The 27,481-nt window shown below is 41.2% G+C and overlaps 1 protein-coding gene across 1 annotated transcript in view; it reads right to left on the bottom strand.

The window, feature by feature from the left end:
* Nucleotides 1-27,481, bottom strand: part of gpc5c (glypican 5c) — a 260,885-nt gene that overhangs the window by 43,541 nt on the left and 189,863 nt on the right. Inside the window, exon 8 of the mRNA XM_051701629.1 lies at nt 10,911-11,046. Within this exon, the coding sequence (XP_051557589.1) occupies nt 10,911-11,046 (136 nt within the window). The remainder of the gene's footprint in view (nt 1-10,910; nt 11,047-27,481) is intronic.

Raw genomic sequence — 27,481 nt, 5'->3', positions numbered from 1 at the left:
CCATGGCCTTGTCCTACTAAGGCTCTATCAATTTAAATGCCTTGCCATCATGACAACGACACCATGAGGCACAAGCTCAGGGGTCTAGCGAGAGGTGTGCAATGGTAAGCTCATGAAATACTGACCTTGAAAATGGGATTCATGGAACTTTAAATGGCATGAACATGATGGAACAGAATCAGAATTAGCTTTACTGCCAAGTATGCTTACACATACAAGGAATTTGTCTTGATGACAGAAGCTTCCACTGCACAAACAATACAACAAGACAGAGATAATAATAAAAAATAAAAAAAAAAATAGAATAAAAATAAAAAGTGAATATATATAGTATATATACAAATACACAATAAGACTATATATATAGTCTTATTGTGTATTTGTATATATACTTATATTTTATATATAATATAATATAATATATATATATGTGTGTGTGTGTGTGTGTGTGTGTGTGTGTGTGTGTGTACAATATACAAATTAAAATCTGTAATATACAGATGCAAGGGAATGTACGGCAGAAGAGGTATGGTATGTTGGATAAATATAAAAAGACTAAGCTGTGTATTGCACATAATTTATTGCTCAATGGGGCAGTTTTAATTGTTCAACTGTTTAAGGAATGATGGTGGTGTAATGGGCTAAAGCACATAACTGGTAATCAGAAGGTTGCTGGTTCAATCCCCACAGCCACCACCATTGTGTCCTTGAGCAAGGCACTTAACTCCAGGTTGCTCCAGGGGGATTGACCCTTGTGGCAGCGGGGGCATGGTCAAGCATCTCTCTGGAGAGAGAGAAAGCGGTAAGGGTGCTTACACATGAGCCAAATTATGTCTAACACCTGTCTCTTATTTCAGTGAGCACGGGGAGAGCGGCATAAAGAGGGCCACGCAGCACTCAGAGAGGAGAGAGTATCTGGGCACTAGAGACCTGATTGAGAAGCCAAGAGCTTAGTATCGTAAAGATGAGAGTTTATTTTTTCTGAAGTTGTTGTTTATGTTTAGACTGAGTTGTTGATCACGCTGAGAGCCCTGAAAGAGTGCATTTGCTGCAGTAGGGAGAATAAAATGCTTACCTGAACCAGAGAATCTGCTTCTCGTCTCCTCCTTTAACTAAGAAGACTTACACTGGTGCCGAAACCCGGGAAAAGGTTTGAAGATGGACGGAAGTTGCCCCGTAGAGTCCTCCCAGTTGGCGGAGATCCTCCAAGCCCTGGCCAGCTTACATCAGAATCACCAACAGACGCTGCTTGAGCTCCGACAAGATCAAGACCGCCGGTTTGTCGAGCTCATGCATGCTCAAGCCGAGGACCAGCATGCGATCCGGAGCCTCCTCAGCCAGGGGGCATCCTCAGCCGCGACCCTGGACACTCCCACACCGTTACCCCCACCAGCATTACAGAAAATGGGGGCGGTGGACGACCCCAAGGTCTTCCTGGATTTGTTTGAGCGGACCGCTGAAATCTGGGGCTGGCCGCTCGGCCAATGGGCCGCCCCGATTGATCCCACTATTTGCCGGGGAAGCCCAGCTCGCGGCTCAACAACTGCCAGCGTTGAGCCTCCTGGCCTACGGAGATTTAAAAGAGCCATCTTGCAACGGGTTGGTCGCACTCCGGAGGAAAGTCGTCAACTCTTCCGGAGCTTGAAGTTGGAGAGCTCCGACCGCCCGTTTGCCTTTGCCCAGCGGCTCCGTGACGCCTGCCGAAGATGGCTGCTAGCGGGGGATCGCGACGTCCAGGGAATTATCGACCAGGTGGTACTGGAACAGTTCATAGTTCGACTGCCAAAAGGGACGGCGGAGTGGGTCCAGTGCCACTGCCCAGCGTCGTTGGAGGAAGCTATCTGACTTGCGGAGGACCACATGGCGGCGATCCCAAGGGCAGAAGATCCCTCCTATGTTTTCTCTCCTCCCTCTGTTTCTTCCCCCTCCCCTCTCTCTCTCTCGTCTGCTCTCTCTCCAGGTCCCATTCCTGCCCCACGCAGACGAGGAGGATCTCAGCCCCTGAGACCAGTTCCCTGGGTGTGGGAGGCGACACCTTCCCCTACTCCAATGCCCCGCCGCTCTCCCCCTCAGGGGGGGGGCGCCTGCCGACGCAAGTGTGGGCGTAGCTCCTGGGCCGGCCTGCTGGAGGTGCGGAGACCCGAGCCACTTCCAAGATCAGTGCCCTCTGATGGAGCTGGGGACGGTGGTGCGGGTCTCTGACCTCCCACAGGCTGCCCCTGACCGGGCCGGAGCATACCGGATACCGGTAAGTGTCGAGGGGGGTACTCACCAAGCGTTGGTGGATACCGGGTGTAATCAAACCACTATCCACCAATGCCTGGTTCAACCCGAGGCATTGGTCACAACCAAAACGGTGAAATGTGTACACGGGGATATTCACAAGTATCCGGTGGTGACCCTGACAATTAAATTTCGGGGGAAAAAGCATAGAGTGGAGGCTGCGGTTAGTTCCCGCCTCATCCATCCGCTGATTTTGGGGACTGATTGGCCTGATTTTAAAGTTTTATTAAAGGGAATTTGCGCGGATGGGTCCTGTATGAAAATAGGGAGATGTGTGATGTGCGATGCTCTGGCAGGGGAGGCGGAGCCGGGGCCGTCCTCGACAGCTCCACGTCATGATGACGAGAGAGGGGGAGAGGCTGCAGCCCCTCCCCTTCTCAGGGAATTAACCCAGCTGGTTAACCCACCAGCCACCCCAAAAGCGCCATTGCGCCCTCTCCCTCTGATCGAGGTCCCCTTTGAGAGAATTGGAATGGACCTCGTCGGGCCATTAGAACAGTCAGCACACGGACATCACTTTGTATTGGTCCTAGTGGACTATGCAACACAATATCTGGAAGCAATGCCTCTTCACAACATCTCAGCACGTAGTGTTGCGGAGGCACTCTTCAAAATAATCTCCCGGGTGGGGATCCCGAAAGAAATCCTCACCGATCAAGGCACAACATTTATGTCACGAACACTACGCGAACTGTACGAACTGTTAAATATTAAATCGATTCGCACCAGTGTATACCATCCTCAAACAGATGGCCTGGTGGAACGATTTAATAAAACACTCAAAAACATGATTCGTAAGTTCGTGCACGATGATTCCAGAAATTGGGATAAATGGCTCGACCCCCTGTTATTTGCAGTACGAGAGGTCCCGCAAGCCTCCACTGGCTTCTCCCCATTCGAGCTGCTGTATGGGCGACGCCCACGCGGCCTGCTTGACATATTGCGAGAGGCCTGGGAGGAAGGACCTTCAAACAGTAAAAATGAAATTCAGTACGTTCTTGATCTTAGAGCAAAACTCCACACCTTGGGGCAACTAACACAGGAGAATTTGCTCCAAGCTCAAGAACGACAGCGCCGACTGTATGACAGGGGAACTCAGCTAAGGGAATTTGCACCGGGAGATAAAGTGCTTGTATTACTTCCCACATTGAGCTCTAAATTACTCGCCAAGTGGCAAGGACCCTTTGAGGTCACACGACGAGTTGGAGATCTCGATTATGAGGTTAAACGAACCGATAGAGGGGACGCACGTCAAATATACCACCTCAATCTCCTGAAATTGTGGAGGGAGGCGGTTCCCGTGACGTTGGCTATGGTAGTTCCCGAGAAGGCGGAGCTCGGACCGGAGGTGAGTTCAAAACATAATCAGTTCACCCCGGTCATTTGCGGAGACCACCTCTCACCGAGCCAACTCGCGGAAGTTGCTAGGTTGCAACAGGAGTTTGCAGATGTGTTCTCCCTTATACCAGGACATACGAACCTCATTCATCACCACATCGAGACCGAGCCGAGGGTCGTGGTACGTAGCCGCCCCTATCGATTACCCGAACACAAGAAGAAAATCGTTCGGGAAGAATTGGATGCGATGCTTGATATGGGGGTAATAGAAGAATCCCACAATGATTGGTCCAGCCCTGTTGTTCTAGTGCCTAAGAGCGACGGGTCTGTGCGATTCTGTGTGGATTACAGAAAAGTCAACGCGGTGTCTAAATTTGATGCATACCCAAAGCCTCGCGTTGATGAGTTGCTCAATCGGTTGGGCACTGCTCGTTTTTATTCGACATTGGATTTGACGAAGGGTTATTGGCAGAGCCCCTTGACACCAATTTCCTGTGAGAAAACCGCCTTCTCCACACCGTTTGGATTACACCAATTTGTGACTCTTCCGTTCGGTTTGTTTGGAGCTCCGGCTACGTTTCAGCGTCTCATGGACCAAATCCTCAGACCGCATTCAGCTTACGCCACTGCCTATTTAGATGACATCATTATTTATAGCAATGATTGGCAGCGGCATATGCAACATCTGAGGGCGGTTCTGAGATTGCTGCACCGAGCGGGACTCACAGCGAATCCAAAGAAGTGCGCGATTGGACGGGTGGAGGTACGGTATCTGGGGTTCCACTTGGGCCATGGGCAGGTGCGTCCCCAAATTGACAAGACAGTGGTGATTGCGACCTGTCCAAGACCCAAGACCAAAAAGGGGGTGAGACAGTTCCTGGGGCTGGCTGGCTATTATAGAAGGTTTGTACCTAATTATTCGGACGTCACCAGCCCGCTGACTGATCTCACTAAAAAGGGGGCTCCAGATCCGGTCCAGTGGACGGAGCAGTGTCAACAGGCGTTTACGCAAGTTAAAGCTGTACTTTGCGGGGGGCCGCTTTTACATTCACCTGACTTCTCTCTCCCTTTTGTTTTACAGACAGATGCTTCAGACAGAGGGCTGGGGGCCATACTCTCGCAGGTGGTGGAGGGGGAGGAGTGCCCGGTGCTGTACATTAGCCGTAAGCTCTCGTTAAGGGAAACTAAGTACAGCACCGTGGAAAAGGAGTGTCTCGCCATCAAGTGGGCGGTCCTCACACTCCGATACTACCTGCTGGGGCGGGCCTTCACCCTCTGCTCGGATCACGCCCCACTCCAGTGGCTCCACCGCATGAAGGATACTAATGCCCGGATCACCCGTTGGTATCTGGCTCTTCAGCCATTTAAGTTCAAGGTGGTCCACAGACCGGGGGCGCAGATGGCTGTCGCCGACTTCCTTTCCAGGAATGGGGGGGGAGTGGTAGGCAGGCCGGATGCTGCCCCGGCCTGAGTCGGGCGGTGGAGATATGTGGCAGCGGGGGCGTGGTCAAGCATCTCTCCGGAGAGAGAGAAAGCGGTAAGGGCGCTTACACCTGAGCCAAATTATGTCTAACACCTGTCTCTTATTTCAGTGAGCACAGGGAGAGCGGCATAAAGAGGGCCACGCAGCACTCAGAGAGGAGAGAGTACCTGGGCACTAGAGACCTGATTGAGAAGCCAAGAGCTTAGTATCATAAAGATGAGAGTTTATTTTTTCTGAAGTTGTTGTTTATGTTTAGACTGAGTTGTTGAACACGCTGAGAGCCCTGAAAGAGTGCATTTGCTGCAGTAGGGAGAATAAAACGCTTACCTGAACCAGAGAATCTGCTTCTCCTCTCCTTCTTTAACTAAGAAGTCTTACAACCCTGTAATAAGTGCACTGTAAGTTGCTTTGGATAAAAGTGTCTGCCAAATGCATAAATGTAAATGTTCATGAGATGGGTAGCCTGAGGGAAAACACTGTTCCTGTGCCTGATGGTTCTGGTGCTCAGTGCTCTGTAGCACCGTCCAGAAGGCAACAGTTCAGAAAGGTAGTAGGCTGGGTCAGTGGGGTCCAGAGTGATTTTAACAGCCCTTTTCCTCACTCTGGAAGTGTACAGTTCTTGAAGGGAGGGCAAGGGACAACCAATAATCTGCTCAGCAGTCAAAACTGTCCTCTGTAGTCTTCTGATGTCCGATTTCATAGCTGAACCAAACCAGACAGTTACTGAAGTGCAGAGGACAGACTCAATGACTGCTGAGTAGAACTGTATCAACAGCGCCTGTGGCAGGCTGAACTTCCTCAACTGGCGAAGGAAGTACAACCTCTGCCAGGCCTTTTTTTACAATGGAGTCAGTGTGGGTCTCCCACTTCAGGTCCAGTGAGATGGTAGTGCCTAGAAACCTGAATGACACCACTGCTGCCACAGTGCTGTTTAGAATGGTGAGCGGGGTCAGTGTTGGGGTGTTCCTACTAAAGTCCACAATCATCTCCACTGTTTTGAGCGTGTTCAGCTCCAGGTTGTTTTGACTGCACCAGTGAGCCAGCCGTTCAACCTCCCTTCTGTAAACAGACTCATCATCGTCTTGGAAGAGGCCGATGACAGTAGTGTCATCTACAAACTTCAGAAGCTTGACAGAGGGGTTCTTGGCGGTACAGTCATTGGTATACAGGGAGAAGAGTAGTGGGGAGAGCACACATCCCTGGGAGGCACCAGTGCTGATTGAACATGTGCTGGAAGTTAATCCCCTATCTCTCTTGCTGCTGCCTGTCCGTCAGAAAGCTGGTGATCCACTGACAAATAGATGTGAGAACAGAGAGTTGGTGTAATTTAGTCCGGAGAATAGCTGGGATGATGGTGTTGAAAGCTGAACTGAAGTCCACAAAAAGGATCCTTGCATATGTCCCTGGTCTGTCCAGATGTTGGAGGATAAGATGCAATCCCATGTTGACCACATCATCCACAGACCTGTTTGCTCGATAAGCAAATTGAAGGGGCTCAAGAAAGGGTCAAGTGATGTCCTTCAGGTGAGCCAACACCAGTCTCTCAAATGATTTCATGACCATAGCATCAGAGTGAAAGGTCTGTAGTCATTAAGTCCTGTGATTTTGGGTTTCTTTGGGACATGAATGATGATGGAGCGTTTGAAGAAAACTTGTTTTTTAGCTTATCAGAGTAGCATCTTTTAGCCACTCTGATTTCCTTATTCAGTGTGTTCCTGGCCTGATTGTACAAAATGTTATCCCCGCTTCTGTAAGCATCCTCTTTTGCCTGACGAAGCTGCCTGAGTTTTGCTGTAAATCATGGGTTGTCATTGTTGTATGTTAAATAAGTAATAATAGGAATGCACATGTCCTCACAGAAACTGATATATGATGTCACAGCATCTGTGAGCTTGTCCAGATTGGTGTCTGCAGCCTCAAATACACTCCAATCAGTGCAGTCAAAGCAGGCAAAGCAGGAGGTGATGTCATAAAGGGGGTTGTATTCTCTGGAATACACATGCACAGATTAACCACAGGGCCAACTGAGCCATTACCCACGGGCCTCTAAACACAAGGGGCCTCGACGAGCTCTCAACATTTGTTTTTTTTTTTATTTAATGAGATATCTATTATAAATACATGTAAATGTCAGCCTTCTGTGAAATGCCTTTTGCTTGGCCGATTGCATGCTGGACTACAGCAGCGCTAACACAGGCACTTGAGTGCGCTCAGGGAATTTGCGTCTCACAGGTGCAGTGTGGTTATTTGAAGGACTACAGAGAACAGCCTCTGGTTTAAATAAATTTGTTACTGTATATACGTGACATAATTCATGCAACACAGAATCTATGGAGGACTTTAAAATGTTTAGGTCCTGCATGCAAAAATATGCCTTAAAAATGCATAATCTTGCTTCGGTTCATAATTCAAAAGTGCATATAGGCCTAATTGGTTGTGTAAGACATTGCTCACGTTTTTCACTGTAATAATTACTACAAAGTTTTCTTAAACTTTCATTAGGTTTATTTGAAAAATCTGCCAAGCGTCCTGTAACAGAGTGCATAAAGGAGAACGTAGTCACGGAACTAGTGTCATGTAGTGATAGTAATAATAATATATAATATGTATTTTTTTTTCATTGGGCATGGGGGGGCCTCCATGGTGTACATGGGCTTCTCAGTTCTTAATCCATCCTTGGAATACTTGACTCTGATTGGTCAATCGTGGCAATCTGTCGTCACATATTTTGTATATTGGCCGCTAAACAGTCAATTGACTGTTGTCTAAAAGACTATATTTTAATTTAAACCTGATCAAACACAAAAACAACAAAATAATATCACACACTGACAATCTATGATGCATTGTTTTAATGTCACATTTTTTTTTTTTTTTTTTTTGCTTTGCTTATTTAGTTTGGTAAGATTTAGTTGATTTAATTCTGAGGTAAATAAATAAAGAAATATGTGTATAAAAATGTCCCATTCTTATTATTGGAGCAGAGAGGGTGGTGGATTCGAGAACATTCTGTTTTTGGTCGCTCCTAAGGTTTACATATTTACCGTTAAGCACCGTGGTAAAACTGGGCATGTGTTTAGCCTGGCACGTGCAACCAGAAACAGAGGGAGAGGGCAAACCCAGAGAGAACAGAAGACAGAGAGCAGAAGTTGGCATTGCCTTGCAAAATCACAGATGCAGTAGTTCCAAAAATATTTCAAGACAGGAGGCCTAATCCAGTTGACCTCTCTTTGTCAGTTGCCCTGAACGGTTGGTTGCTGCTGCAGTTGTTCTGTTGTGGTAGGCACTTTCAGTTCTACAGCAGTTCCTGCCAGATTCGCTCTCTAGTTAAAGGGATAGTTCGCCCAAAAATACAAATTCTGTCATTATTTACTCAATGAATGTTCAAGCTGCTTTTCTCCATCATACACATTTTGGCAGTGATTTTTACTGGCAAGCCCCCCAAAATGACCAAAAAAGCACAATATCAACAGAAATAATATGATAGTTTTAGAGAAGTTGTTCCCAACCCTGTTCCTGGAGGCCCCCCAACACAACACATTTTGGATATCTCCCAAATCAAACACATCTGATTCAATTTATCTGTTCGTTAGTGGAGACTCCAAGACCTGAATTGGGTGTGTCAGAAAAGGGAGATATACAAAATGTGCTGCGTTGGGTTGGGAACCACTGCTTTAGAGAGAAACTGCATCTTCACATGTAATTTTTGAACCTGAATAACAACTAAGGACTTATTGCACATGCACTGTGTGAATACAGTGCAACTGTCTGGATCAGAAAGTAAAATCCTATACATTTTCTTCCACATGGGAATTGATCTTTAACAGCTCCATCTAGTGCTCTGCGAATGCATTAAGCGCTAGAAAGTGTAATCGAGCTTGAAACCATGATCCTGCCTAGGGACTGCAATTGTAAGATGTAGATGAAAAGGAGTTGCATTTTGGTTTGATCTCACCCAAAATCGATAGGACGCTTCAGAAGACATGAATTAAACCACTGGAGTCTTATGGATTACTATTATGCTGCCTTTATGTGCTTTTTTGGAGCTTCACAATTTTGGTCACAATTCACTTGCATTATATGGGCCTACAGAGCTGAGACATTATTCTAATAATCTTTGTTAGTGTTCTGCAGAAGAAAGAAAGACATAAACATCTGGGAAATTATGAGGATGAGTAAATGTTGAGAGAATTTTCATTTTTTAGTGAACTATCCCTTTATTTAACATAAACTAACGCTAAACAATACTTTCACAGTACTTATTATTCTTGGTAAATGTTCATATTTAGAGGTAGACCAATATATCGATTCTATCAATTAATCAGTACCGATTGCTACTTTTTGGAACTAGGGTTATTAGCAAAATTTAAGCCGATAGTTGTCGACAGTTTTTTTTTAATTTTTATTATTATTCCTCTGTGTTACACTGTGACCAGTGAAACCCTTAATCTGGTGAATATATAGGCTATAAAAAGCTTCATTTGGTAAATACTTAAATATAGAGCATTGTAACAGAGCCAAGTCTCTGTCATTTTAAGGTAAGTTTCCCTGGTGTGTTTTGGGCTTGTTTATAGTCAAAAGTCCTGCGTTATGCACCAAATGTTTATTTTTTGTGGTTATTATTGGAATTTTGGTTGAACAATAAACGGCATCTGAGATTTATTTATTTTGGACCCTTGTAGCCTCTATGTCTGTGCAATATCATAGTAATGAAATACTAAGACATGTTTTTAACATTCTTTAAACTGGCTGATTAACTGGTTATTGCCCTTTGCACCAACTTAGATATCTACAAATATATACAAATGATAATCTGCAAAATCCACTATCGGTTGACCTCTATTAATTTTGACATAAACTAGTATATTTAAAAAAAATAAAAGTTAACATTATTTAATGTATTATGAACTAACATCAAGTAACAATGAACAATTGTATTTTCATAACTTAAAATTAACCAAGATTAGTAAATGCTGTAAAATATATATTGATCATTGTGTTACCAAAAAGTTTAATGCAAGTAAATCTTTTTTTTTTTTTTTTTAATAATCAAGGCATGTTTTCCACACTTTTTTTCAATAAATGAACACAAGGAAAATGTATATTTTATATTTTATAAAAAACAATATAACGATACATGATAATGAACTACAATATTTTACTAAAATATTTTAAATATATATATAAATATATATATATATATATATATATATATATATATATATATATATATATATATATATATAAAAAATGCCACTCAGGGACTATTTTTGAGTGGTGATGCAAACAAGTCGATTTCTTGAATTTTGAGTCGATTTATTGAAATTGACAGTTTGAACTGATTCACGGAAATTATTTAAACTTACAGTATCAACTTTAACAAAGTTTTTACTGAAGTTTAAATCAGACACAATTTTTTAAGAGAGACATCTCTGTCATAACACTACTGCAAATCACGATATAGTGAGGGATCTCGAAACTATTTTGATGACACACCCTTTAAAATCATTGAAATATTCACAAGGTTATCTCATTATACTGTATATTGCCAACAAAGTTATTGTGAATATATAAATATTCAATATCACCCATCCCTACTTTATCATATGTAGTACCCTCACACAATCAGACTCATTGAAGATGTTTTTATGCCTCAGTCTCACTAGAGGTATACAGATAAAAAAGGTAGGTAAAAAGGTACAGGTTTATCTGAGTATAAATTAGCCATGGAGATCCATGATGGTCTAAGCTGGTCTTTTTAGCAATGAACCATGTTGCTGAAAGTGGTATTTACATGTGTACTCACAGGGTATGGCCAAGGATTTTCCAGAGGCTTCACAACCATCTTCATCATCACAGTCACCACTGGAATCCACCCCACTGCCTGTGTCATCGTCCCAGGATTCTCTGTACCCCACACCTGGCAAGAACACTTGAATCTCCTAAAAAAACACGTTAGATCTCTTTTTAGCTGAATAAAATGTAGGAGTAAATCATTGTGTACAAAGCAAAATCCAATATATCCAATTAAACAGCAAAAACAATCCAGCAGCCTCTAGCAGTGAATCCCCTGTGCATCTGTTGAATTTGACGTTAATTATTTGCAGGAACAAACAAATGAAAGTAAAAACAAGTATTGTTTTGACTCCGCTGAGCTGCCCAAATTGGTTCTGTAATAAACAAGTAGTTCTAGAAGTGAGACGCAACTAACAGAAAACCAGAATGTTGTTCAACATGATCATTAAAGGTGCGCTCTGTAAATGTTTCATTTATATTCGCTGACAACTAGTGGCGTAGATGCAGCATCAGGAAAAAAGTTCCCAGTTACTGATGTCATTGTAAAAATGCTTTATTTTCAGTCAGGCATGATTAATTTATTACAAGAGTGAAAGTGTCTAATTACAGTGGATGATTGAGATAAAGTAGGCAATATTCGGATGGTCACATGACCTCAACGTGGCAGAACTCATAAATATACACTCACATAGCACTTTATTAGGAACACTATGGTACCCGACACGGTCTTCTTCGTTTGTAGCCCATCCGCTTCGATGTGTTGTGCATTCTGAGATTCTGTTCTGCACACTATAATTGTACAGAGTGGTTATCAGAGTTACCATAGCCTTTCTGTCAGCTTGAACCAGTCTGACCATTCTCCATTGACATCTCTCATCAACAAGGCGCTTACGTCTGTAGAACTGCTCACTAGATGTTTTTTATTTTATTTATTTATTTATTTTGGTACCATTCGGAGTAAATTCTAGAGACTGTTGTGCGTGAAAATCCCAGGAAATCAGCAGTTACGGAGATACTCAAACCAGCCCATCTGGCACCAACAATCATGCCACGGTCCTAATCACTGAGATCAAATTCTTTCTCCATTATGATGGTTGATGTGAACATTAACTGAAGCTCCTGACCCGTATCTGTGTGATTTTATGCACTGCACTGCTGCCACACGATTGGCTGTTTAGATAATCGCATGGATGATTGTTGGTGCCAGACGATTTGAGTATTTCTGCAACTGCTGATCTCATGGGATTTTCACGCACAACAGTCTCTAGAATTTACTCAGAATGGTGCCAAAAACAAAAAACATCCAGTGAGCGGCAGTTCCGTAAATAAATAAATACAAAATGTGGTCAACATGTTCATAATTTACATTAAATATGGTCTAAAATGGCAGTTCCTTTTCTCTGCAAAATGACCATTTTGTTAAACGAATATTCCGGGTTCAATACAAATTAAGCTCAGCTGACAGCATTTGTGACATTATGTTGATTACCACAAAAAATAATTTTGATTCGTCCCTCCTTTTCGTTAAAAAAAAGACAGAATTAAGGTTACAGTGAGACACTTACAATGGAAGTGAATGGGGCCAATTTTTGGGGCCAAGACAGAAATGTGAAGCTTATAATTTTATAAAAGCACTTGCATTAATTCTTCTGTTAAAATGTATTATTTGAGCTGTACAGTTGTTTAAATCATCATTTTTACAGTCGTTTTAGGTTTTTTGGGTTTGTAGACTACATCGTCATTGCAACAAAGTTGAAAAATTTGCTATAACTTTACAAAGAAATGGTTAGTAAGTGATTTTAATCACACTAAAATCATGTTAACACGAATATTGTTTACGTTTTATGGCTATACTTTGGAACAGTGAGTATTTTAACATTTACGGATTGGCCCCATTCACTTCCATTATAAGTGCCGCACTGTAACCTCTATTTTTCCTTTTTTTTTTTTTTTTTAAGAAAAGGAGGGCCAAGTCAAAATGATTTTGTGTGGCCATAAATATTATGCCACAAATGCTCTCGATTGAGCTGAACTTTTATTGAACCCAGAATATTCCTTTAAGTGGCTTTTGCTATATCCAATATTATCTTTGTTTTTACGTAATACACTGCATTTGTAAAACACTGACACCAATAAGGTGATTATAAACGTCAACATATCCTAATAAAAATACTGTGGCTGTATGGTGCAGTGATAGTTTCTGAGGTAATACCATGGTATTTTGAAATATACCATGGTTCTGAATATTTACCATTTTCAGATACTGCAAGGTATTTAAAAGAATACCATGGTATCACCAAGGTCCATGTCGTAAAAGTAGTAGTTTTTAGATTTCTATTCAGGTGTAGTTCCAACAAAGAAATCCAAGCATGTTGAGCTTAGTTCTGAATTGTGGACATTCGTTTGGATCTATTTTAAATCTTAACACTCTCTAAGAAATAGTTAGCCGTAAATAGAAGTGCAGCTTGTGTAATCAGGGGATTAACCTGCAGGTCTGAGCCAGCCAGATCTGTGAACATAGGGAGTTTGGCATTTCTAAATCAAGCTCTGGACACATCCAGCCACTTGGTTTGGGCCAGAGCTGCTCCAGAGGATGAGTGGAGTGGGTTTGCCCTTGCACAAGCAAAGGATATTTTAAATCACACACTAAGAGCCAGTGTACAAGTGAAAACTATACATACTGCAGGGTCAAAAGTCTGAGACCACACTGAAAATCTGTTTTTTCTTTTTTTTTCTTTTTTCATTCAAACCTGGAAACTAACTGAAAGTTTTAGGATTAAAAAAATAAATAAAAAAATATGATGTAAAATGCCAGCTTGAGTGTATGTTGTCATTAAAGGGATAGTTCATCCAAAAATAAAAATTCTGTTGTTCCACACTCATATGACCTTTTTTTCCTCAGTGGAACATAAAAGGAGATGTTAGGTAAAATGTTAGCCTCAGTCACCATTCACTTTTGTTGTATGAAAAAAAAAAAGATGCAATTAAAGTGAAAAGTGACTGAGATCATACCACATAACATCTCCTTTTGTGTTCAATAGAGGAAAGAAAGCCGTAAAGACTTTGTGTGACTATCTCTTTAATAAGATTTCAATTTAATTTACCACTCACACTGTTACACTAATATTATAATTTGTCATTTAAAAAAAAAAAAAAAAAAAAAAATATATATATATATATATATATACACTATATTGCCAAAAGTATTCGCTCATCTGCCTTTAGACGCATATGAATTTAAGTGACATCCCATTTTTAATCCATAGGGTTTAATATGACGTCGGCCCACCCTTTGCAGCTATAACAGCTTCAACTCTTCTGGGAAGGCTTTCCACAAGGTTTAGGAGTGTGTTTATGGGAATTTTTGACCATTCTTCCAGAAGCGCATTTGTGAGGTCAGACACTGATGTTGGATGAGAAGGCCTTGCTCGCAGTCTTCGCTCTAATTCATCCCAAAGGTGCTCTATCGGGTTGAGGTCAGGACTCTGTGCAGGCCAGTCAAGTTCTTCCACACCAAACTCGCTCATCCATGTCTTTATGGACCTTGCTTTGTGCACTGGTGCGCAGTCATGTTGGAACAGGAAGGGGCCATCCCCAAATTGTTCCCACAAAGTTGGGAGCATGGAATTGTCCAAAATCTCTTGGTGTGCTGAAGCATTCAGAGTTCCTTTCACTGGAACTAAGGGGCCAAGCCCAGCTCCTGAAAAACAACCCCACACCATAATCCCCCTCCACAAAACTTCACAGTTGGCACAATGCAGTCAGACAAGTACCGTTCTCCTGGCAACCGCCAAACCCAGACTCGTCCATCAGATTGCCAGATGGAGAAGCGTGATTCGTCACTCCAGAGAACGCGTCTCCACTGCTCTAGAGTCCAGTGGCGGCGTGCTTTACACCACTGCATCCGACGCTTTGCATTGCACTTGGTGATGTATGGCTTGGATGCAGCTGTACGGCCATGGAAACCCATTCCATGAAGCTCTCTACGCACTGTTCTTGAGCTAATCTGAAGGCCATATGAACTTTGGAGGTCTGTAGCGATTGACTCTGCAGAAAGTTGGCGACCTCTGCGCACTATGCGCCTCAGCATCCGCTAACCCCGCTCTGTCATTTTACGTGGCCTACCACTTCGTGGCTGAGTTGCTGTCATTCCCAATTGCTTCCACTTTGTTATAATACCACTGACAGTTGACTGTGGAATATTTAGTAGTGAGAAAATTTCACGACTGGACTTGTTGCACAGGTGGCATCCTATCACAGTACCACGCTGGAATTCACTGAGCTCCTGAGAGCGGCCCATTCTTTCACAAATGTTTGTAGAAGCAGTCTGCATGCCTAGGTGCTTCATTTTATACACCTGTGGCCATGGAAGTGATTGGAACACCTGAATTCAATTATTTGGATGGGTGAGCGAATACTTTTGGCAATATAGTGTATATATATATATATATATATATATATATATATATATATATATATATTAGAAGCATTTTTGCAAGTCATCTAAGGTTTTTAGAGACTTCACTGAACATCCAGTTAAATCCACTCCTCCAACACCATATTAATCTTTCCACTGACATTTCACTCTCGATTTCTCCTCCATTCCAGTAAAAGACTTTTGAGTGTAGCGAGGTAACACATTTGATTTTAATCTTTCGCAACCTGTCGAGGACTAAATGTCATAATACTTCCTTAGTATACACTTCCTCAGAAGTCACAGAAGTGCCCAGCAGGGAAATAAATGTCAATGTAAAGTTTGAACTCAGATGACCCTTTAACCTTTGAATCAGCATAATCGGGAGTCCTCAGGCTGCGCACACACATCGTAACCTTTCACCCCCAGCCCAGGGAAGTTATAATTCAGCCAGGGAGAGACATGACTCTATGGAGAAACACCGGAGGTCAGACAGGAGCGAGAGACAGGCAAAGAGACAGACAGATAAATATATAGAAGATATTAATGGACAGTAATGACAACCGGCACACACACACAAGGCTAAACCTTCACTGCAGCGGTTTCTAACTTTGTCTGGATAACGCACATGGGAGTAGATGAACGGCCTTCAAAAACAGCCACGTGCAGATTCATGCAAACACAGAAGATAACTTTTAACCTTAATTGGCACTCAACAGACTGGAGACAGTATTTTAACATTGTAGAGGGCACTTTTACGGTACACTTTGGTGTCTCGTGATTTTTATTTTTTTTAAATTGTCATTATTTCACGCACAACAGTCTCTAGAGTTTACTCAGAATGGTGCCAGAAACAAAAAACATCCAGTGAGCGGCAGTTCTGCGGACGGAAAAGCCTTGTTGATGAGAGAGGTCAACAGAGAATGGATAGATTGGTTCGAGCTGACAGAAAGACTACGGTAACTCAGATAAAAACTTTGTACAATTTTAGTAAGCAGAATAGCATCTCAGCATGCACAAAACTTTGAACCCTGAGGTGGATGGGCTACAACAGCAGAAGACCACGTCGGGCACTTTACTAGCACCATTGTCTTCCTAATAAAGTGCTCAGTGAGTGTAATATTCTTACATTAACAACTCAAAACTCCCTTCCCAGTCCACCCAGACCATTTATGAAAATTAATCTGCAAAACTGTCGAAAATGTCATGCTTATGAAGTCACAACAATAAGCATATTAGCATATTAAATAAATAAAACATATATTTTAAATTATTTTTTATTATTATCTCTGTCTTGTTGCTGTTTTGTATTGTTGAGCACTGGAAGCTCCTGTCACCAAGACAAATTCCTTGTATGTGTAAGCATACCTGGCAATAAAGCTGATTCTGATTCTGATATTACCACCTACATTTACCGTACGAATCAACACCTGTTCAGTATTCAGCAACTTGGCCCACCCTGATGAACAAAGTCTTTTTGGTCAAAGACCTCACTTGCTGTCCTGATAGACCAATTAACGTTTAATCATGCAAAATAGCCAAATGATCAAATAATTCAATTACGTATTCGTGGTTTTGGGACTGTAGTCAGCAAACCAGTGAAGATCTAAACCAATATGGACAGAGTCTAAAATGCATTAAATAGAGGGGTCTCTAGAATTAATTTCTCACTAAAGCACTCTAATTAGACACACTGTAAAGAATCAATTAAAGAATGAAAGACTCAGAGGTCGCAGTGACCATGGTTACAGTTTATAAACTGGCTGAAGGCCGAGTCATTCCAGTCTGTCTTTACCTGTAATTCTCTGAATAATGGGATAAGGCAGTGGTTTACAAATGAACCAACACATTATTGGAACAAGTGCTGCCAATGTTTACACATTAAACAGTCCTACTGGGATTTCACAGCATTTTTTCTTGATTATTGCGGCCCAAAATGACTGAAATTGATGCGGCTTTTCTATATATATATGTATACAGCTGTGCTCAAAAGTTTGCATACCCTGGCAGAAATTATATATATATATATTTAAAAGTTTTCTACCTCAGACTATGCAAGTAAACTTTGGTAAGGTTAAAATAGTAGATCTACAATAAAACTTAAAAACACAAATCTTGGCCTGCCATTTCCTGAACGAAGAAGAGTTGTTGTGTCTCATTTTCCAGTGCAACAGTGCAATATGTGAGCTCACCAAATTAACTCAGACCATTACCGACCCACACTGGGGACCGCACTCAGAGCAACTCCTTAAGAGTGTGTGAAGATTATGTGATGTACATGCTCTGTCTGTGGTCCTGCTAAAGTTTAGACAAGGCTCATTTTGAGAGTGAACGCAAAGTGCTCCGTTCCACTTTCATGTAACATTTGTGTACAGGCAAAAGTATTTGGTCATTGGGGGTTGACACCCGCTTTCTCTATTTCTGTCGAGATGATAGAATGGCGGCTGTGCAGTGGGATATGTCACAACTGCATAAAGCTTTGAGCATTCACTAGCCACTGTCAAACATTGAGAAAAGTGATTGGATTATCTCAGATTCATGATTTAAGATGAAAATTGCAGAAATTATACCAAATTGCAAGCCACCGCAAATACTGCAGAGAGTGGTTGAATTTGCATTAAATCCTGGAGGCACTGGTTAAAAGAATATTCTGGGTTCAATACAAGTTAAGCTCAATCGACAGCATTTGTTGCATAATGTTGATTACCACAAATAATTATTTCGACTTGTCCCTCGTTTTCTAAAATAAGCACTGTAATAAGTTACAGTGAGGCACTACAATGGTAGTGAATGAGGCCAATTTTTGGAGAGTTTAAGGGCAGAAATGCAAAGCTTAAAATTGTATTATAGCACTTAAATGAATTATTCTGTTAAAACATGTATTATTTGAGATATAAAGTTGTATATAAAGTTGTTAGCACAATTCGTTTAATAGAGTTAGGGGTTTCTTTACATCCATAGCCCTAAGTCTGAGCAATACCAATAACGATGTGTGCCTTAGAAAGCACCACTAAATTAATTACACTGTTTTTTATTTTATTACTTTTTTTCAGCAATTTTAACCATAATCAGTACTTATAGTCTGGCTATTTTGCAAGTGCAAAAGGTCCCTCGTTTTTTAAAATAAGCACTGTAATAAGTTACAGTGAGGCACTACTATGGTAGTGAATGAGGCCAATTTTTGGAGAGTTTAAGGGCAGAAATGCAAAGCTTAAAATTGTATTATAGCATTTAAATGAATTATTCTGTTAAAACGTGTGTATTATTTGAGACATAAAGTTGTTTATATCATATTTTTATAGTCATTTTACGGTTTACAATGTTACGTCGACATCGCAACAAAGTTGGAAAATTTGATATCATTTTACACAGATAATGTTAGTCAGCATTTTTTTTTTTTTTAAATCATGTTAACATGCATATAGTTTACATCTTGTGGCTATACTTTTGAAACAGTGAGCATTTTAATGTTTACGGGTAGGCCCCATTCACTTCCATTGCAATTGCCTCACTGTAACCCAGATTTTTGCTGCGAGGCACAATTCAAAATACATTTTTGTGGTAATTATCATTATGCCACAAATGCTGTTGATTGAACTTTATTTGTATTGAACTTTATTTGTATTATTTGTATTGTAAAATGTATTTAACACATTTACCTCTCATCTTTAGATTTCCAAAATAGTACTTACAGTGTAACAAAACTGAAGTAATTTGCAGTATTTGTATGAAGGAATTTCATTATCATCTAAGCTCTACCATGGAATCATCTACAAGCATAATACACTATTATGGTACTAATGTTAACGAAAACACCAATTAAGGACTGATGCAACTTCATGTGACAATACTGATAAATATTAAGCTTTTTTCACTTAAACGAGGCACTAAATACAGTAAAACTGAAAGCACCTAATTTTGAAAGGGGGGGGGGGGGGGATGCTTAAAATTTTGAAGCAAATTTCAGCTAAATTCAAAACGTGCGATCGATCCTGGTAACTACAAAAAAGATCACAATTATTTAAATCTATTGACAGCCCAGTTAGAACGTAATAAATGTTAATTTGATGCCTCTGGAAGATTGAGGTAAAAAAAAAATGCAAGTCTGGTTGCTTTAAAAAGAATAAAACACCTCTCTTGCAACAAGCTGAACGATTTTAAGTATCAGTCACGTCTGAAGCACAATTCGTTTAATAGAGTTAGGGGTTTCTTTAAATCCATAGCCCTAAGTTTGAGCAATACTAATAATGATGTGTGCCTTAGAAAGCACCACTAAATTTTTTATACTATTTATTTTTTTTTTACAATTTTAACCATAATCAGTACTTATAGTCTGGCTATTTTCCAAGTGCAAAAGGTCAGAATTTTAGCTAGTACAAAGTTAAGCAAACTGGGAATTCACATGAAATATGAGATGTTCTCTTTCTGTCTCTGACACATACACACTAAATATATTCCACTGCTAAAGAATACTGTATAAAGGGATTTTAATACACACATAAAAATCATCGCTTGTGTATCCCTCTCTTCCTGTTCACAGAAGATCAGGGCCAGAACTGACGCCCTGAGAGAGCACAAATCACAGCCAGCACAGACATCTGCTCAAGATGTTTCCCAAAGCAAGATCGGACAACCTACAGCTAAAACATCCCTACGGCCTTCTCTCTGCTAAAGTCTCTGTTGTTACAAGCTCATTTGATGATCTGCATGCCACTGGAATGCTCAGAAATTAACATTGTTTTGTAATCAGGCATGACAAGGTAAAGTGAGAAGCAATAAATCACGTTAACTTAATCAGATGTTTCAACCAAACCAGCAGAGGCTGCGACAAGCGATACAAGATGACATTTTGTCAGTCGCTTGGTTTTTATTTCATTCTGTGCTAGGTTGCTCCACCCACTGTAAAATCTAACTGGTCAAATGTTATGTGCCAGTGCTCATATGGGCAACTTGAGTTCAAATCTGGCTTGTGTCATTTCCTGTGATATCATTCATCCACCCTTCTCGTTTACTTTCTCCTTTAACACTGTCTATAAAAATAAAATAGAAAAAGCCAAATAAATTTAGTAAAATTATAAAACAAACATGAAAGTTGTTTTGATTGGCTGTGATTTTGTGATTTTAATTTTTTGGCTTACCATGTTAAAAGCAGGACTGGGTAAAAATCTATTTTCCGATGCATCACGATCTTCATTTGAACGATTCTTAAACCCAATTATCGATATTTTACTTTATTTGCAATTCTTTACTATGCGAGTAAATCACTTGCATATAAGAACAAATTTCATGCTATTTGACTAAAAATGTGATTAGCCACTGTCTGGTAAATGTTCAGATTTTACTCACTATTGATAGAGTAGTATATTGGCTGAGAAGTTCAGCATCCTTTGACTGTGTGTTGAGAGTTAAAGTTTGATTTTATTTGTTCTGTGTAATGTGATGTGATAATGTCCAAAGACGAGATCCACATTAAATAATGTCACTTTTTGTTCTTTATAGTCAATTGTTGATCAAAAACAACAAAAACAATTTTCACGAACAGCACGAACACGAGGTATAGGAGCCTTTCGAGTCCTCTCTTGTGAATATGCGCTCATTTGCAGGCACTCTGTAATGAGGTTCAGGAATGAGGAAGCGGGAGACTGCGATTCCAACTCAGGAATATCACTCTTTTATTCACAAAAATAAACACGTTTGTTAAAGCGCAAAGGTGAAGCTTCAAATCAAGTACACAAAAGTTGCAACACGGCAGCGGCCAACACACAAGCAGCTTCTCAGCTGGTCTCTCTCTCTCTCGACTGCCACTGTCTTCTCTCCTTAAAAGCCCCAATCATTCCTTACTGAAACACAAGACAAGTGTTAAGCACAGGTGAAAAATCATTCACCACTCATATCCCCTGCTTCACTCTCCACAGCCCGATGCTCTGCCACGCCCCGCCTCCACACGCTCTTTACAGAACTACCGGTTTTCTGAAAGATACACCAATTTTTAGCATGTGTTCTACAAATCAATCTAAATACTTGAACATATTATAAATTATGCATTAAACAATAATCATGTAACAAAATATAATATATACAATACAATACATGGATTTGTACATTTTTAAAAAGCTAAAATGTGACCAAAATAATGAAAAAAAAATTACAATATAATTTGTAAAAATATTTTCGGAATGTACCTAGTTACAAGATCCCCTGTATAATTAACAGCATTAGCTGAGGAGAATTTCTGTCATATGTTAACAAAATGGACATTATAACTGAAATACACCCATATGAATCGATATCGAATCAAAATCAGAATCATACAGAATCGAGAGCTTTTGAATCAAAATCGAATTCTGTATCAATAACCAGCCCTAGTTAAAAGTGGACAGAAAAATTGTTTAACACAGGACATTTGCCAGGAGGATGTGTAAGAAAGCTGTTTTAAATTATTATCAAATTTTTCATGTACTTTCGATGAGTAATCGATAAGTTCAGAGTGGTTGCAAAACTATACGTATGAGGGCTGTAGTAATGTCTTTGCTTTCCACCGCAGAATCACTCTGGTATCCAAAAACAAATGAGGTATTTACTCTTAAATGTTTTTAATGTAGCATCTCCTAGAAATATACAAACTACCACTCTAACAAATGTCTTGAAAATACTTCAGCTCTCTCTCTCTCTCTCTCTCTCTCTCTCTCTCAAACACATACACAGGTCCAGTGGAATGCATAAGATTAAATTCCTCTCTATGTGCGCTACAGTTTCTATTGACTGTAAATCCCATGTTGCCAGAGTGACCGATCCTTTCACAAGAGCAGGTTAATGTGTGTGTAAGTGTGTGTGTTTGTTTTAGTGGCAAATAGATCATGCTGGTTTGCTTAAAAAAACAGCGGGGCTCAAGAAAACACATTCCAACAGTTAATGACCAAAATGAGGGTAAAATATTACATATTTACCACACCCTGGCATCAAGTAAAAGAGAGAAAGAGAGAGAGAGAGAGAGAGAGAAGTGTGAGGGAGAAAGAAAGAAGGAGTGAGAAATTAATGATCAGGTTTATAAATCTGAAAGAAGGACAATAGCTAACCAGAGAGCTGCCAAAAATGTAAGAAGACATTATTAAGACATTTAAGGGCAACGGAGCAGCAATGTGTTTTTGTTTGTGTGTGTGTGTGTGTGTGTGTGTGTCAGGCTAAACTCCAAGCTTTCTTTCTCACGACTCACTGAAGAGGTTTTTTGCTGTTTAGGTCGTGCTCTGCGCTCTCATGAACACTCTCACACACAAACAAACACACACAGACGCACACTGGTAGGGTGTGTATAGTTGACAGCTCCACCCTAAAACAGCCAGTCTCCATCACCTCATGAGAGCCTGTCTGGACCAGTCTAACAGTACTACTGACAGAGAGAAGTTTGATTCTTTCTAACCTTTCCAATGCTTTGCCAATACATTGTAACTTGTGTCATGTCAATAATAAAGCACATTTGAACCAAACTGACTTGGATTGAGTTGAATTGAGAGGGAAAGAAAGACAGAAAATGAGATAGACAGAATAATAGACACAAAGACAAGCAGAAAGAGAGACAGACTGACAAATATTATGAGACAGACAAAAGTGAGACAGACGGACAGAAAGAAAGACAGACTGACAGACAGATAGAAAGAGAGACATTTTCCGGTAGCTGCAGATTAGACCTGCACAATGTTCAGAAGGAATTTTTGACCATTCTTCAGTACAGAACTGCTTCAGCTCAGCCATACTCTTAGGATGTCTGGTGTGAATGGCTCTCTTGAGGTCATTCCACAGCATTTCTATTGGGTTAAAGTCTGGGCTCCAAAAGATGGATTTTCTTTTTCTGGAGCCATTCTGTAGTGGATTTACTTCGATGTATAAAGTTATTGTCCAGCTGCATTGCCTAACTTCTACTGAGCTTCAGCTGGCATACTGCCATCCTGACATTATCCTGTAGGATATCTTGATAAACTTGGAAATTCATTTTTCCCTTGATGATGGCAAGCAGTCCAGGCTCTGAAGCAGCCCAAATTTATGATGCTTCCTCCACCATACTTTACCGTTGGGGGATGTTTTCATGTTGGTATGCAGTGCCCATTTTATGCAATACGTAGTAGTGTGTGTGTTCTTCTCATACAATTCAACCTTAATTTCATCAGTCCACAAAACATTTTCCCAGTAGCGTTGTGAAGTGTCAAGGTGGTCTTTGGCAAACTTCAGGGCATAGCGATGTTTTTGTTGGAAAGCAACGGCTTCCTTCGTGGTGTCCTGCCACGATGTTAACCAGTTCCAATGATTCCATCAAGTCTTTTGCTGTCACTCTAGGGTTCTTTTTTACCTCATTGAGCATTCAGTGGTGTGCCCTTTGAGTCATCTTGGCTGAACAGCCACTTCTAGGGAGAGTAGCCAGAGTACTAAATCATCTCCGTTTATAGCCAATTTGTTTAACTGTTGGTTTGTTTGTTTGTTTATAGCCACCTCCTGACTCTAATTAGCTTTTACTGATGTCATTAGCCTATGGGTTCACTTATTTTTTCCAACCTACACTGTGAATGTTTGAATGATATATTTAATATGTACAAGAACAATACAATACTTTGTGTGTTATTAGTTAAAATATATTGTGTTTGTTTATTATTGTAACTTAGATGAAGTTCAAACCAGATTTTAAGACAATTTTTTACATAAATGCAGGTAATTCCAAAGGGTTCACATGTTTTATTTTTTTGTTTTTTTTGCCATTGTAGAAAAAGAGAAAGACAGACAAAGACTTAGAGAGACAGACAAAAAGTGAGACAGGCAGAAACAGACAAAAAGTGAGACAGACAGTAAAATATAAAGACAAAAGACAGACGGAGAGAAAGACAGGAAGAGAGAGAGAAAAAAGATTGAAAGAAAAACACTGACAAAGATTGAGAGAGACAGAAAAAAGACTACAAATTTATGAGATACAGAAAGTGATACACACAAAAAGATGGACAAAAAAAACAGACAGACAGAAAGATAGACAAACAAAAAGTGAAACAGACAGACAGAAAGAGACAAGAGACAAATTGAAAAAGTGACAGAGGTTTAGAGAGACAGACAGAAAGTCTGAGACAGAAGTGTTTCTCAACTTTGGCAATAATAAAGCCATTTTGAATGGAACTGAATTGACAGGATGAAGAAGAGACTGAAAAACAGAGACTGGGTGAAAGAGAGAGACCTTCACTCTGAGCCCTTCGTCTCCAGGACAAACAGAGCATGGCGTCTGGCATGGCACAGTGCTAAAGTCACTGACCTCCTCTCCCTAAGCAAAAGGGATTTCACACACTTCAGACCGCCTGGCAAACATGCTCATATTTTCCGTAGACACAGAAGACGTGGTGCTCGGATGGAGCTGTTAGGGAGTCATGATTTCACATTCAACTATGAGGATTAATGCTGTGAAATATTGTCCATCAGCCAGTGAATTAACATGATAAAACTTTATAAGGAGATGTTTGTGAGTCACCAGAGCCCTGTTAGAACTAGTGGGCCAGCAAACGCTGTACTATTGGACATGAAGCATGCGATTTTTACCTTTTTTAATTTGTTCCAAGTAGAATAAAGTTGTTTCACTTGAAGATTAATATCTAATATTATTTGTATATTTTATGTTGTTAGCATTTTGAGAGGAGAGGACCTCTGGGGAATGTCTGTCTCTTTTAAAGTCTGTCTGTCTCACTTTTTGTCTTTGTGTGTCTCACTTTTTGTCTTTCTGTCTGTCTCTTTCATTTTGTAATGCTTGTGTCTTCATTTTTTATTAAAAAGTGGGTGGGCACTGTCTCGCTAAATTGCGGTGCCGTGCTAAAGCAAGAACCACTAATAAAAAAAAAATGCTTAACCTCTTCAACTCTGGGGAAGTTTTGGGCTCCCGCCTGCAATTTTTCACACTCAAATTTAAAAGCTTACCTACTGTGGACTAATTGCCAAAAATTGGTCTCATTTTTCAGAATCCCCCCAATTAAAAAAAAAAAAAGAAAGAAAAAGACTTCAATTATTCATAAATAACATTGTATATGTTTACAATTTTATGATGAACAGATTTGTTTTCATGTAACTCTGGTTTTGCTCACTCTGTCTCCCTCCAAATAGTCTTATTTTATTCCACTAGATGGCAGCAAGTACTGGAAAATCACAAAATCCTGATCTGAAATGTAGGTGGCGCTCTAACGCATTTTAGCCCTCACAGATGTGGTCATCCATAGACATTCAGTCTAATTTTCAGTTCATGCACCAACCCCACTGTTTCATCGAATATCTCGGCCTCTGAGTGGACTAGAAGCTGATGTTATTAGAAAGCTAAGATCCTCCCCTTTGCGATGATGTATTACATTTTATCATAAATAGTCAATAACATATATTGCTGATGATTTGTTTAGCATGCTTTTCCTGCTGGACCACATATTTTGTTCTGGACATCTAAGATATAACATTGGATTATTCACACAAGCAAGCTCACAGATAAGTAAAAAATGGCTCATTTAAAAAAAAAAATGCCTAAGGTAAAAGCAGATTGTAAAGAGGAGACGAGAAGCAGTTTTCCTGGTTCAGGTTATAGTTTATTTTATCTCTCTCTGCAGCACAAAGTTAATTATCACTCGCACACCGCTTCACAAAAATAAACTCTCAACGTTTGTAAAGAAACTCCTAGCTTCTTGCTCGGGTCTGTCGTGCCCAGGCTCTCTCCCCCTCCTATTTGCGGTGTGTCTCTATTTATGCCGCTCTCCCCGTGCTCACTGAAATTAGAGACAGGTGTTATACATAATTTAGCTCAGGTGTAAGCGCCCTTACCGCTTTTTCTCTCTCCGGAGAGATGCTTGACCACGCCCCCGCTGCCACATATCCCCACCGCCCGACTCAGGCCGGGGCGACATCCGGCCTGCCTACCACTCCCCCCATTCCTGGAAAGGAAGTCGGCGACAGCCATCTGCGCCCCCGGTCTGTGGACCACCTTGAACTTAAACGGCTGAAGAGCCAGATACCAACGGGTGATTCGGGCGTTAGTATCTTTCATGCAGTGGAGCCACTGGAGTGGGGCGTGATCCGAGCAGAGGGTGAAGGCCCGCCCCAACAGGTAGTATCGGAGAGTGAGGACCGCCCACTTGATGGCGAGACACTCCTTTTCCACGGTGCTGTACTTAGTTTCCCTTAACGAGAGCTTACGGCTAATGTACAGCACCGGGCGCTCCTCCCCTCCCACCACCTGCGAGAGCACAGCCCCCAGCCCCCTGTCTGAAGCATCTGTCTGTAAAACAAAAGGGAGAGAGAAGTCAGGTGAATGTAACAGCGGCCCCCCGCAAAGTGCGGCTTTAACTTGCGTGAACGCCTGTTGACACTGCTCCGTCCACTGGACCGGGTCTGGAGCTCCCTTTTAGTGAGATCAGTCAGCGGGCTGGTGACGTCCGAATAGTTAGGCACAAACCTCCTATAGTAGCCAGCCAGCCCCAGGAACTGCCTCACCCCCTTTTTGGTCTTGGGTCTTGGGCAGGTCGCAATCGCCGCCGTCTTGTCAATTTGGGGCCGCACCTGCCCGTGGCCCAAGTGGAACCCCAGATACCGTACCTCCACCCGCCCAATCGCACACTTCTTCGGGTTCGCTGTGAGTCCCGCTCGGCGCAGCGATCTCAGAACCGCCCTCAGATGTTGCATATGCCGCTGCCAATCATTGCTATAAATGATGATGTCATCTAAATAGGCAGCGGCGTAAGCTGAATGCGGCCTGAGGATTCGGTCCATGAGACGCTGAAACGTAGCCGGGGCCCCAAACAAACCGAACGGAAGTGTCACAAATTGGTGTAATCCAAACGGTGTGGAGAAGGCGGTTTTCTCACGGGAAATTGGTGTCAAGGGGATCTGCCAATAACCCTTCGTCAAATCCAATGTCGAATAAAAACGAGCAGTGCCCAACCGATCAAGCAACTCATCAATGCGAGGCATTGGATATGCATCAAATTTAGACACCGCGTTGACTTTTCTATAATCCACACAGAATCGCACAGATCCGTCGCTCTTAGGCACTAGAACAACTGGGCTGGACCAATCACTGTGGGATTCTTCTATTACCCCCATATCAAGCATCGCATCCAATTCCTCCCGAACAATTTTCTTTTTGTGTTCGGGTAGTCGATAGGGGCGGCTAC

The sequence above is a fragment of the Myxocyprinus asiaticus genome, chromosome 6 (genome assembly GCF_019703515.2).
Source record: "Myxocyprinus asiaticus isolate MX2 ecotype Aquarium Trade chromosome 6, UBuf_Myxa_2, whole genome shotgun sequence".
Classification (NCBI taxonomy): Eukaryota; Metazoa; Chordata; class Actinopteri; order Cypriniformes; family Catostomidae; genus Myxocyprinus; species Myxocyprinus asiaticus.
Note: the sequence above shows the minus strand (reverse complement) of the source record. Positions and strands in the feature narration are given on the sequence as shown.